General features: G+C 50.1%; 1 protein-coding gene across 1 annotated transcript in view; it reads left to right on the top strand.

Annotated features, from left to right (window-relative positions):
• The first annotated feature begins 342 nt into the window (after positions 1 to 342).
• Positions 343 to 14260, top strand: part of LOC144269198 (START domain-containing protein 10-like) — a 32240-nt gene continuing 18322 nt past the window's right edge. The window contains exon 1 of the mRNA XM_077824707.1: positions 343 to 507. Within this exon, the coding sequence (XP_077680833.1) occupies positions 343 to 507 (165 nt within the window). The remainder of the gene's footprint in view (positions 508 to 14260) is intronic.

The raw sequence follows: 14260 nt of genomic DNA, 5'->3' as shown, positions 1-14260 counted from the left end.
CAGTGCAGTCTCTGGAACGGAGAGAGTAGGAGCAGCAGTTCTCCAGCCCAGGGGCTGCCAGAGGACACAGTGTACAGCTCCTGGCAAGGGGAGGTTTGGGGAGAGCAGAGGGATGGACTCCAGGCTCTGGGGGTGAGGGCGGCAGGGTGAGTAGGGCAGGGACGCAGCACAGCGGAGCAGCCAGCTCAAGACAAAGCTGAGCAGAGCCAGGACGGCAGCTGGAAGTTTCTCAGCAGGCCAGGCGAGACCCATCCTGTGCCAGGTGCTGCAAAGCCACTTCCCAGGCCCCGGTGGCTGGCGCACACTGGCCACGGCACTCTGGGCCGGGCAAAGCTCATCTCCATGTCGAGAGGAAGGGAGATGGTTTATATCCCAGACGACTCTGACTTCAGCTCATTCAGGGACCAGTGCGAGAGCCTGGAGGGCTGGCATAGCCAGTACAACAAGGGTGGGGTGATGGTGTGGAGCCAGGTGCCGGGGGAGAGCCGGACAGTGCAGAAAATCAAGGTAAGAGCCCAGTGCAGGTGCAGCCAGTGCCACAACAACAGCATGCTTTGTCCCCAGGTGCTGGGACTCCCCGCCAGCACCCACTCTCATCCCCTCCTTTCCCTGGACACAGTGCTGCCAGGAGGAGTTGGGACAAACCTCCACTGTGGCCAGGGGCCTCTCTGCCACTTTCAATCTCCTTGTGTGTTTGGAGGGTACAAATCTGCCTTGATGTGTTTCACTGAAGCTGCTTAGTGCCAAGTTTCTACATGTGTGTACACACACGCAAACATATGCACACACACATGCACACACAGCTAGTTCTAGACTCCAGGAAGCCTTGGGGTCACTTAGGCCAGGGCTACACTAACAAGCTAGGTCAATCCAGCTACGTCACTCAGGTGTGTGAAAAATCCACCCACTTGAGCGACGCAGTTAAGGCGACCTGACTCCTGGTGCAGAAAGCACGCGGTTGAGGGAAGACTTCTTCTGTCAACTGAGTTATCACCTCTCAGGGTGGCAGATTAACTACAGCAATGGGAGAACCCTTCCCATCCGCAGCAGTGAGTGGCTACGCTGAAGCGCTACAGCTCCCAGAAAGTAGCTCAGGCTCATTTTCGGATGCGTACCCATTTACGGGCAACTGTGCTTTATTTGTGCCAGGCCTGAGCCCCGGCACCTCCAGGCGTGGCCATTTAGAGCCCTGGTACTTCTGGGCTTCCTGTATCAGATATGAATGTAAAAAAAACCTGCTTGCGCCCCAGCACCTCTTTCATTGCAAATTGGACACTGGTGGGCATTTTGGACTGCTGTCGCCTGCCGACTTACCTGTCCCCATGTTAGAACGGAAGCAAGTGCAAATAAAGGAATCTGCAAGTGAGCAATGGGTCTCTGTTCAGTGCAATGCCCTATGAACTCCAGTGGTGTTACTTGGGGAGTAAGGGTTAGCGATCTGGGCACTCTTGGAGCCCATACGACCAAGGCATGGGGACTGAGGTGCAAAGTAGACTTGGCTCATTTACACTGGCACCCCTCTGTGGTGTTGTCTTAAAGCGACACTGTCAGGTGAAAAATCCTGCTTGAAACAAACATGTTTCTTTGCCTTCATCCCTAAGAGCACTCTAGCCTATTCACGGGGTAAGGCTATGTAAGCACCCACCCGGGGGCCTGCTGTTTGCTTGCTTCTTGGCTTTGCCTTTGTCTTCTCTGGGTCGATGATGCACAGTGGGAGTCAGTTTCCCTCTGGGGTTCTGAAGCCTGTGATGTTGGGGTCACACATGCAGGGAATAGTTTTGGGACAAAAACAGTTATTTCCTTTCAAATCAAACATAACACGCCCCCATCCTGCTGGCCTGAGAATGAGCCGTATGTGTTCTGAGCCAAGCTGGAGCTGGCTGTGTCCTGTTCATTGTTTAAGCTCGCACTTCGGGGTGTCCTGGGACACATTCAGGAGAAGCCTTGCTAAGAATAGTGAAGGCTCAGAACGCTCTGCTGGGAAGCAGGGAGAGCTGCTGTTGCTGAATGATGTAGATTAGCCAAGTGCAAACGCCTGTGTTTCTCTTGTTACAGTTACAATGGCCAGGACCCTGAGCCCTGAAGGTACTCAGGTGCCTACACCCCCGACTTAGGCACCTAAATCTCAGATTTAGGCACCTAAGTCCCACTTTTGACTCCACTGCACAACATGTGCACCGAACCTGTGGCCCCTAACCTCACTCATTGCCTAAGTTTCTGCCTCTGCGCATGAGCCCTGCTGCCACTCTGTAGGTGTTGGGCCGCTTAGCTCCCCGCAAGCTCTGAGTGAGTCACAAACCAGAGAAAGACAAGCAGTGGTGCTGGAACAATTTTTACAGTGTGGGGGGGTGCTGAAAGCCAGTGGTCCCCAAACTTTTTACCTTGCACCGTCCCCTTACCCCGTCTGTGCTCCCTCTGCCCAGAGCTGGCTCTGGGAGGGGGGGACGCGGACAGGAGTAAGGGAACTGAGCCTGGGACCACAGCTGGGGGTGGGAGCAGAGCCCCAGGTGTGGGTCTTGCAGCTGGGATCCCGGGTGTGGGGCCAGCAAAAGAGCCCTGAGTGAGGGGCCGGTGGCAGCCGGGACCCCAAGTACGGGGCCGGGACTGAGCTGCCACTTCACCTCACGTGTGGTGCCAGTAGTGGACCCTGGGAAGTGGGACCAGGAACCCGCACAAAACTGGTGCCCCAGAGGGAATGAACAGAACAGGTAATCATCAAGTGATCCATCCCCTCTCATTCATTCCCAGCTTCTGTCAAACAGAGGATAGGGACACCATCCCTGCCCATCCTGGCTAATAGCCATTGATGGACCTATTCTCCATGGACTTATCTAGTTCTTTTTTGAACCCCGTTATAGTCTTGACCTTCACAACATCCTCTGGCAAAGAGTTCCACAGGTTGACTGTGCATTGTGTGAAGAAATACTTCTGTTTGTTTTAAACCTGCTGCCTATTAATTTCATTTGGTGACCTCTAATTCTTGTGTTATGAGAAGGAGTAAATAACACTTCCTTATTTACTTTCCTCCACACCACTCATGATTTTATAGACATGTATCATATCCTCCATTTTCCAAGCTAAAAAGTCCCAGTCTTATTAATCTCTCCTCATACGTAAACCATTCCATACCCTTAATAATTTTTGTTGCCATTTTCTGAACCTTTTCCAATTCCAATATATCTTTTTTGAGATGTGGCGACCTCGTCTGCATACCGAATTCAAGATGTGGGCATATCATGGATTTATATAGAGGCAATATGACATTTTCTGTCTTATTATCTATCCCTTTTTTAATTATTCCCAGCATTCTGTTCCCTTTTTTGACTGCCGCTGCAGATTGAGTGGATGTTTTCAGAGAACTATCCACAATAACTCCAAGATCTTTCTTGAGTGGTAACAGCTAATTTAGACACCATCATTTTATATGTATGTAAGTAGAGTCAGAATGAGCTTTACCCTGACATCTGGTGGTGAGTTGTGGAAAAGAACTTCAGGGGCTGAGCTCGTTTGCATGGGCACACCCACCCCGCTTAGCATGATGGGACTGCTTGCCCAAATGGTCACTTTGGCTGCTGTGGGATCCCCAGTCTCTTTGTTATTGTGGCAGGAGTAATAAAGTGTTGTTATCCTGGTTATGTAAATCAAGGACAGTAGAACTGTACTTGACATTTTATGATGGAGGGACTTGCCCTCAACTAAGTAGCACTCGCTAGGCAAGGGATATGGGTTCCAAAGAACAGTGAAGTGAGAGAGAGGGGTTTTTAGTTCTGTTTTGTGTCTATTTTGTTGCTATTGTGTAATAATAGAGCTAATTTTGACTCTATTAGGAGTCTTGTTACATGCTGCAGAGCTGAAATCACAGATACCCAGGTCTAAGCATTAAGTCTACCTTGGGCTAGTGGTTCTGAGTGTGCTAACACTGGTGGCCCCCTACTGACAGCTGAAATCACTAGAGAGCTGAAGTTACTGAGTGCTGTGTTGGGGGGGGCCTGAAGACATATTAGCAAGCAGCTAGCAGGATGGCTAGCACTGAGGACTGCAGCAGAACCACACAGAGAGGCATGGCAAGCAGCTGTTGACCTGAGCAGTGGAGCATGTAAGATGCCCCCATACCTCCCCCCACTTCCACCCAGGCTGGGAGGTAATCTCTGCAGATGAACTTCTGAATTCTGGGGGCTGCACTGACTAAGGACAGAAACCACGGGTGGGGTAACTGCTGGGTTGCTGGACTTAAGACCCTGTGGGGAAAAGGACACTGCCAAACTGACTTCAGGTGGGTCTTTTGCTCATGGTTTGTGTCATGAATCCTGTTTGTGGTGTTTCCCCAACAAAATGCTGCATTGTTTCCCTTCCTTTATTAAAAGGCTTTTGCTACACTCAGACTCTGTGCTTGCAAGAGGAGAAGCATCGCCTCTCAGAGGTGCCCAGGGGGGTGGTATGTAATTGTCCCAGGTCACTGGGTGGGGGCTCAAGCCGGTTTTGCATTGTGTTATCGAAATTGAATCCACTGCCCCTTATCCCACCACCACCACCCTGCTCCCCACCCCCTTACCATGCCGCTCAGAGTGGCAGGACTGGCTTATTAGAAAGCCTGGGAGGTGGGCGGGCACAAGCTATGCTGCCCCGAAGGAGGGGCAGGCCAGAGTGCTCCCCACAGGGCAGCGTGGCGGGGCTGGGGTCTAGCCTCCCTGGGCAGGAGCTCAGGGGCCAGGCAGGACTGTCCTGCGGGGCCGTAGTTTGCCCGCCTCTGTCCTAGATACTGAACCCGGCCCTTGTTGTTGCCAACTGTGATGGGCAGAAGGGTTACAAGTACAGCTGGGATCTAAGTTCCCTGTAAGCTGCCTGGCCGTGCAGCAGCCTATTTAGCACCGCACAGACACTCAGGGAACCTGCCCAGGGACCTCATAGAGTTATAATATCAGTGTTGGAAGGGACCACAGGAGGTCATCTAGTCCAACCCCCTGCTCAAAGCAGGACTAATCCCCAATTTTTGCCCCAGATCCCTAAATGGCCCCCTCAAGGATTGAACTCACAACCCTGGGTTTAGCAGGCCAATGCTCAAACCACTGAGCTATCCCTCCCCACCACGGCCAGGGCAGGGGCGGCCCTCCCACGGCCCCAACCTAGCCCGGCCCCAACCTGCCACGGCCGAGGCAGCCTCCAGGCCCCAATTATGCCACAGCCCAGACCTGCCATGGCTGGGGTGTCCCTACCCTGGCCTGGATCTGTCCGGGGTGGCACAGCACGGCCTGGACCCAGCCATGGCCAGGGCGGTATGGCGTGACCCGGACCCAGCCACGGTGGCCTGGCCTGAACACAGGCAGCACCGCCTGGACCCAGCCATGGCCAGGGCAGCACAGGGCGGCCTGGCCTGAACCCGGATGGCCTGGGCTGGACCCGACTGCAGTTGGGGCAGCACAGCATGGCCCAGACCCTGCCACAGCCCGGACCTGTTGCAGCTGGAGGGCCTGTTCCTGAACCCAGCCCTGGCCAGACCTGCAGAGGCAGGGGGAGGTGCGACTATCCTGCAGCCCCAGAGCTGCCCCGGAGGGAGAGGTGCCTCTCTCCCCTAACCCAGCTGCTGCTGCTGCTGCAGCAGGGAGAAAGAGCTAGGGGGAGTCCTCTCTCCCTGCCATAGCCCCAGAACACCTTACCGCACCCCAAACCCCTCATTCCCACCCCAGTCAGCACCCCCAGCCAGATTCCTCACACCCCAACCCTCTGCCCCAGCCCTGAGCACCTCATCCCCAACCCTACCCCAAAGCCTGCACCCCCAGCCGGAGCCCTCACAGCCCTGCACCCCAACCTTCTGCCCCACCCCCGAACTCCCTCCCACACTCCAAACCCCTCAGCCCCACCCCACCACATGAATTTTGTTATGTGTGTAACCCTTCTGCCAGGCCAAGTTGATAACAGCAAGGGCCGGGTTCAGTACACAGGGGTTCCCCCTCATCAAAGCAAATGCAAAACTGGCTCGAGCCCCCACCCAGTGACCTGGGAAAATCTTACACACCCCCTGGGCACCTCAAAGAAGCAATACTTCCCCTCTGGCAAGCACAGAGTCTCGTGTAGCAGAGAATCTTTAATAACATGAGGTAAACGACATCAGCATTAAATTGGGGAAACACCACAACTAGTATTCATTAACCAAACCATGAGCAAAGACCCACCCCAGCAAATTGGGCCACATCCTTTCCCTCGGGTTCTTGAGTCCCAGAACCCAAACATCTCTTGAGTCCAGCAATCCACAAATCACCCAAAGTCCAAGAAGTCTAGCCCCAGAGTTCAAAAGTTCATCTGCAGAGTGTTACTCCCCAGTCTGGCTAAAAATGTGCCTGTGTTTGGGGGAAAGAGGTAAGGGGTACCTTATGTGACCTGAAGCTGACTGCCCCACAGGGCTCCGCTGTCTCACGAACGGCTCCGCTCTGCACAGCTCACCGTCTCACGAACACGCCACTCCACCGTCTCACAAACAGCTCTGCACAGCTCACCTCGCCATCTCACAAACACTCCACTGTCTCACAAACGGCTCCACTCTGCAAAGGTCACCTCGCCGTCCCACGAACACTCTGCCAGCCTATCCATGAACAGCACCACTGCACTCTAGATCTTCCAGCTCCCCACTACTTGACACAGTGCTCAGTGATTTCAGCTCATAGTAGTAGGAACCTTAGTGCTGGTGCACTATAAGGCTAAAGTGAATTTAGCACAGTACCTGTAGCAAGACTCTTAATAGAACCAAAATTAGTTCTGACATTCCACAGTAGAGAGAGACAGGTGCAATAGTGTTTTGGGCCCTCACAAAGGGGCCCACACCACCAGGTACTAATACCTCTTTCAATTCACAGAGTTTTGGAACCCATGTCCCTTGCCTAGCGAGTGCTACTTAGTTGATGGTGACTCCCTCCATCATAACAAAAGGCCAAGTACAGTTCCCAGCACAGTTCCCGTAATCAGGGTAATAACAATTTATTCTTCCTGCCCCAATAACAGAGACACTGGGGATCCCACAACAGCCAAAGTGACCATTTGGGCAGTTATGGCCTCATTCTAGGCCGGGTGGGTGTGCCTATGCAAATGAGATCATCCCCTGAAGTTCTTTTCCACAACTTACCACACCTCACCACCAGATGTCAGGGTGGAGCTCATCCTGACTCTGCTTACATGTGCAATGATATGAAGGTGATGTGTGACACATCACCTCTATATTGGTGCATGCAACAAAATCCATTCCACACACGGGTGGGAAAAATTAGAGGAAACACTGGTTGGGATTATGGTTTTCAATCAACATTGAATTTCATCTGCCATTTTGTTGCCCAGTCACTCAGTTTTGTGAGATCCCTTTGTAACTCTTCGCAGTCTGCTTTGGACTTAACTTTCTTGAGTAGTTTTGTATCATCTGCAAATTTTGCCACCTCACTGTTTACCCCTTTTTCCAAATCATTTATGAATATGTGAAATAGGACTGGGCCTAGTACAGATCCCTGAGGGACACCACTATTTACCTCTCTCCATTCTGAGAACTGACCATTTATTCCTACCCTTTGTTTCCTGTCTTTTAACCAGTTCTCAATCCATGAGAGGACCTTCCTTTTTATCCCATGACAGCTAACTTTACTTAAGAGCCTTTGGCGAGGGACCTTGTGAAAGGCTTTCTGAAAATCTAAGTTCACTGTATCCACTAGATCCCTTGGCCACATGCTTGTTGACCCCCTCAAAGAATTCTAGTAGATTGGCGAGGCATGATTTCCCCTTACAAAAACAGTGTTGACTCTTCCCCAACAAATCATGTTCATCTATGTGTCTGATCATTCTTTTCTAGTTTGCCCCATACTGAAGTTAGGCTTACTGGCCTACAATTGCCAGGGTCACTGCTGGAGCCTTTTAAAAAATTGGCATCACATTAGCTATCCTCCAGTCATTTGGTACAGAAGCTGATTTAAATGATAGGTTTTATACCACAGTTAGTGGTTCTTCAATTTCACATTTGAGTTTGTAAGGAGGGACACGTGTCTCTCCCCTTTGGACAGGGAGGTAGGCTGCACCTCCTTGCTGTTTCTCAAGCAAGGCACAGCTCCCAGCTAATGAGTCCACCTGGTGATTAATCCAAGTAGCAGTTAGTCCCTCTGCCCAATCCTTCAATCAGGGCAGTGAGCAGGCCTGACTGACAATCAAGTCCAGGCCTTAATCAGTCTCTCCACCCCAGTTCCTCAATCAGGGCAATTCACAGTTTATAGCTCAGGCTGAGTCCGTGCAATACAGCCCAGCAGTTCAGGGTGTGGAATTAGCTCTTAACTGGGAGCAACAGCAAATGCACCTGGCACCCTAGCTCTGGCATGTGCCAGAGCCAGTTCAGGTCTCCTGGCCTCTGAGTGGGGAGGTGGCCATCCTCCACAGGTGGGGTGCCTGGGATAGGGGGACGCAGGCCTTCCCACTCCTTTGTTTCCCAGCCCAGGGCTCTATTAGTGGCAGGGTAGTTCACCACTAGGTCAGCAGGGATCTGCTCGCAACACGCTGGCCAGTTCACAACAATTGCACACCTAAACCCTATTTGGCATCCCTGGGCTCCTTTCTATCCTCCTCAGTTTGGAGCACCTGGGTTTGAGGGTCATCCTCAGTCTCTACAGGGTAAACAGTCTACGGCAGCCCCAGCAGTTCGTCGGCATTGCTGGTCTCCTGCAATTCAGGTAACTCCTCTGGTCCGGCAGCCATCTCCTTCAGCTCTGGGCCCCAGCAGCAAGGAAAAGACATCCTACTCCTCTGGCAGCCCTCTCCTGACTGGCCTGGGCGGCTGGGCTTTTATAGTCCAGCTTCCTGTCCCACCCCTCTGCTTCTGGCAGGGCAGCCGCAGGTGGCCTGGTTCTGCCCACCAGAGGGCAATCTCGAGTCTTTCCCCTTCTGACAGGCTGGGAGACCGCGTCTCCTCGCTACAGAGTTCCTTCAAAACTCTTGGGAGAATACCATCTAATCCTGGTGACTTATTACTGTTCAGTTTATCAATTTTTTTCCAAAACCTCCTCTAATAACCCCTCAATCTGGGACAGTTCCTCAGATTTGTCACCCAAAAAGAATGACTCAGGTTTGGGATTCTCCCTCACCTCCTCAGCCATGAAGACCGATGCAAAGAATTCATTTAGTTTCTCTGAAATGGTCTTATTGTCCTTGAGTGCTCCGTTAGCATCTCGATCGTCCAGTGGCCCCACTGGTTGTTTAGCGGGTTTCCTGCTTCTGATATACTTTAAAAAAAATCTATTACTTTTTGACTCTTTGGCTAGCTGTTTCTCAAATTCTTTTCGGCCTTCCTAATTATATTTTTACACTTCATTTGCCAGAGTTTATGCTCCTTTCTATTTCTCTCAACAGGATTTAACTTCCACTTTTTAAAGGTTGCCTTTTTGTCTCTCACTGCTTCTTTTACTTTGTTGTTTAGCCATGGTGGCACTTTTTTGGTTTTCTTACTATGTTTTTTAATTTGGGGTATACGTTTAAATTGAGCCTCTATTATGATATGTGAGGCAGGCAGCGATGCCGTAATTGTGATGGATGTTGGTGTATAGGGAGGTGACATCCAAGGTGGCAAGGATAGTGTTCTGAGGGAGGCTGTTAACGTTGTGGTGTATCTGGGGAAGTCAACTGTGTCCAGAAGGAAGCTGGTCCTTTGTGTGGTGAGTGGTTTGAGGATGGTTTTCTCTGAGTCCCAGTATTCCTTCAGTAAGAGTACCATGACCAGATAGGATGGGTCTGCCTAGGTTCCATAGTTTGTGTATCTTGGGAAGCATGTAGAAGGCCCCTGCGATAGGTTTGTGGGGGATGAGGTTGTAGAGTTTCTCTTGGAGGTGTTTGGGGAAGGATTTGATGATATGTCCGGGTGAATTGTGGTGTGGGCTCTTCTTTGAGTTCTTTATTGTAGGTGGTGTCGGAGAGTTGTCAGTTGGCCCCATTGACGTAGTCTTCACAGTTGAGAACTACAATGGCACCCCCTTTGTCTGCTGGTTTGATCACTATCAGGTGGTTGAATTTCAGGGATTGTATCGCTCTTCTGTCAGTCGTGCAGAGGTTGCAGTGGATGTGATACTTGTGAAGGATTTCTCGTTCAGTTTTGTTCCTGATTTTTAATTACAACCCATATTCAATGGGGACCACATCCTGAAATAAATCTTTCCGGAACCCCCTCTTCTGGCCTTCAAACAACCCCCCAACCTCTCCAAATTCATCATCAGAAGCAAATTCTCCACAAACCAGGACACACCAACTCAAAGCAGCACCAGACTCTGACAGAACAGTAGGTGCAAAACCTCTAGACATATCTCCATTGCTACAATGATCCACACCCCCGACCACAAATCTTTCAGGATCCATAGGTCCTACACATGCCTATGACAACATGTGGTGTATCTCATCCAGTGCACTAAATGCCCCAGTAACAACAGTGTGGGTGAAACCAGACAATCACTATGCTCTCAAACAGAGGCGCCGACTTTTTGAGTTCCCAGGGCGTGCTCAGCCTCCACCCCAGGCCCCACCCACATCCATCCATTTCTTTTCTGTGGGTGCTCCAGAAAATTCTTGATTCGGTCCTTCCTGCATTAAGAATGCTCCGACACCACACTCAGACGCATCTGTGGTTACTAGGAACAGTTTGTCAAAGTCTGGGGCCCTTAGCACAGGGTCAGACATGAGTGTCACTTTAAGCTGGTTAAAGGCCTTCTGACACTCTTCAGTCCACTGAACTGCATTTGGTTGTTTCTTTTTGGTTAGGTCTGTCAGTGGGGCGGCGATTTGGCTGTATTGCGGTACAAATTGCCTGTAATATCCAGCCAAGCCTAAGAAGGATTGGACCTGTTTCATTGACTTTGGGACAGGCCATTTTTGGATAGCATCCACTTTGGCCTGTAGGGGGTTGATAGTTCCTTGACCCATCTGGTGTCCAAGGTAAGTCACTCTGTTGAGGCCTATTTGACATTTCTTAGCCTTAACAGTTAGTCCTGTCTCCCTTATGTGCTCGAAGACTTTTCCTAGATGTTCCAGGTGTTCTGCCTAGGAATCCGAAAATATGGCCACATCGTCAAGGTAGGCGACTGCATATTCTCCCAATCCTGCTAGGAGACCATCTACAAATTTTTGGAAGATGGCGGGTGCATTCCACAGCCCGAAAGGGAGCACATTAAATTCATACAGCCTGACATGTGTGATGAAGGCTGACCTTTCCTTGGCGGATTCATCTAGCGGTACTTGCCAGTAGCCCTTGGTTAAGTCCAAGGTAGAGATAAACTGAGCCCATCCCAGTTTCTCCAATAGTTCATCTGTGTGTGGCATTGGATAGTTGTCTGGGCGAGTTACAGCATTTAGCTTATGGTAGTCCACGCAAAAACGTATCTCCCCATCTGGTTTGGGAACGAGAACCACTGGAGATGCCCATGCACTGCCAGAGGGGCGGATTACACCCATCTGTAGCATATCCTGGATCTCCCGTTCTATAGCAGTTTTAGCTTGAGGAGACACCCGGTAAGGTTGGGCTCTAATTGCGTGAACATTACCTGTGTCAAGGGAGTGGTATGCTCGTTCAGTCAGTCCTGGGGTGGCTGAGAACACAGCCGTGTAGCTAGTGCACAGTTCCTTGATCTGCTGTCGCTGCATACGCCCAAGGGTCATGGAGAGGTTCACCTCTTCCACACCACCAGCACCTTTCCCTTCGTAGTAGACACCTTCAGGCCACTCAGCATTATCTCCTCCCTGGGCTGTAAACTGACAAACCTTTAATTCTCTGGAATAAAAGGGCTTTCGAGAATTAATATGGTACACCTTAGGCTTTCGGTTGGAGGTGGGGAATGCTATGAGATAATTAACAGCTCCCAGGTGCTCTTGGACCGTGACTGGCCCTTCCCACGATGCTTCCATTTTATGGGCCTGGAGCACCTTTAAAACCACGACCTGGTCCCCTACTTTGAAGGAACGCTCTCTGGCATGTTTATCATACCAGGCTTTTTGCTCTTTTTGAGCATCTTTTAGGTTTTCTTTAGCAAGGGCTAAAGAGGTTCGGAGGGTGTTTTGTAGGTTGGTTACGAAGTCCAGAATGTTAGTTCCTGGAGAAGATGTAAACCCCTCCCATTGCTGCTTCACCAACTGTAATGGCCCCTTAACCTCATGGCCATATACAAGTTCAAATGGTGAAAACCCTAAACTGGGATGGGGTACAGCTCTGTAGGCAAAGAGCAACTGCTGCAACACTAGGTCCCAATCATTAGAGTGCTCATTTACGTATCGCGGCCTCCAAAGTTCCATTAAACTTCTCCACCAGGCCATTTGTTTGATGGTGGTAAGGAGTGGCAACCAAGTGATTCACCCTATGAGCTTCCCAAAGGCTTTTCATAGTTCCTGCCAGGAAATTAGTTCCTGCATCTGTGAGGATGTTGGAGGGCCAACCTACCCTGGCAAAAATGTCTGCTAGTGCCTGGCACACACTTTTAGCCCTGGTGTTGCTTAGAGCTACTGCTTCCGGCCATCGGGTGGCAAAATCCATGAAAGTTAGTATGTACTGCTTTCCTCTGGGTGTCTTTTTCAGAAAAGGACCCAGAATATCCACAGCTAGTCGCTGAAATGGAACTTCGATGATAGGGAGTGGCTGGAGAGGGGCTTTGACCTGGTCTTGGGGTTTTCCCACTCTTTGGCACACCTCACAAGACCGGACATAAGTAGAAACATCCTTGCCCATTCCCTCCCCGTGGAATGACCTCCCCAAACTGTCTTTGGTCCTGTTCACCCCAGCATGGCCACTAAGATGATTGTGGGCTAAGCTGAAGAACAGTGTGGCGGGACGATAAGGTGTCTGGAGTGTTCCTTGGGCTGCCCCCAGCAGTAGGGTGTGGTCTGAGGGTGTCCCTTCTGGTATCCACTCCAACTGCAACCACGGTTGTTTCTCTCTCCTCCCTCCACCCGTTTTGTTCTGGTTTGCCCCGCCTCTCTGGCGGTCTGAGACTGCTCGTATTGATCAGCATAAGAAGCAAGACTTCCTGCTGAGTCCATTTTCTTATCCCATAAACACTGTTTTATGTCATCCTTGGATATATTCAGGAATTGCTCCTGTATCATCAAATCCCACATTCCTCCAAAGCTGATTACATCCCGTCCTTTGAGCTATTCATCAAACAGATTTGTCGTCTGGTTTACATAAGCCACATTACTTAGTCCAGGTTCTCTCTTAAAGGCTCTAAATATTACTCTGTAAGTTTCAGGTGTAACTTGAAATTGTTTTAAAACCAAATCCTTGAATTTATTATAGTCAGAAGCCTCCTCAATAGGCATCTTATTGAATATGTCCAGAGCTCTTCCAGTCAATTTTGCAACCAATGTGGTCATCTTGTGAGCTTCAGGAATTTTATGGAGTGTGCACAGTCTCTCAAAGGTGAGAAAATATTCAGCAATATCACTGGATTCATCATACTGTGGACATAGTCGCTCCCATTTGTGGATTGTTGGGGAAGGATTGTTAGGGTTATTCGGTATATTCTGCTAAGCCTTTGCCTTCTCTATCTCCAGTGCATGCTTCCTCTTTTCCCCTCTCCTCCATTTCTTTTTCTTTTGCCTCCATAGCTCTTTGGTGAGCAGCCTCTTCTGCCTCCACCCTGGCTTTTTCTTTGGCCACTTGTGCACCAATCTCCATCTGTCTGAGTTCTATCTATCTTTCATTTCCTTCTGTCTTTCTTCAGCTTCCAATCTGGCTAATTCCAGTTTCTGTTGAACATTGCATTCTGTCATCCTAACCTCTCTGTGTTTAACCTCGCTATACCCGAGAGTTAGAAAGGGAAAAAAAACCCTGGCTTGTCAAATTTTGCTGTGTTATAACCCGATACCTTTTGTCTCCGATAGCCTATAGAAAAATCCTTCTTTTATGGAGATGCTCTGTCCCCCAGGCAGAGAGACAGAAAAACTCTAACTGCTTTCACCTTAGAACCTGCTTCCAAGCAACCCAAAGGGAAAAAAATTGTCCTTTTAAAATCCTACTGTGCTTCTGGTTCAAAATGATCTCTGGTTCAAAATGATCCCACCGCTCTGCCACCATGTCAAGATTCCTTCCCCACTCTAAACTCTAGGGTACAGCTGTGGGGACCTGCATGAAAGACCTCCTAAGCTTATTTCTATCAGCTTAGGTTAAAACTTCCCCAAGGCACAAAGTCTTTGCCCTTGGATTAGGTAAAACGTTGCCACCACCAAGTGTTTTAGACAAAGAACAGGGAAAGGACCACTTGGAGTCCAATTT

Source organism: Eretmochelys imbricata, chromosome 8 (assembly GCF_965152235.1).
Source record: "Eretmochelys imbricata isolate rEreImb1 chromosome 8, rEreImb1.hap1, whole genome shotgun sequence".
NCBI classification, from domain to species: Eukaryota; Metazoa; Chordata; order Testudines; family Cheloniidae; genus Eretmochelys; species Eretmochelys imbricata.
Note: the sequence above shows the minus strand (reverse complement) of the source record. Positions and strands in the feature narration are given on the sequence as shown.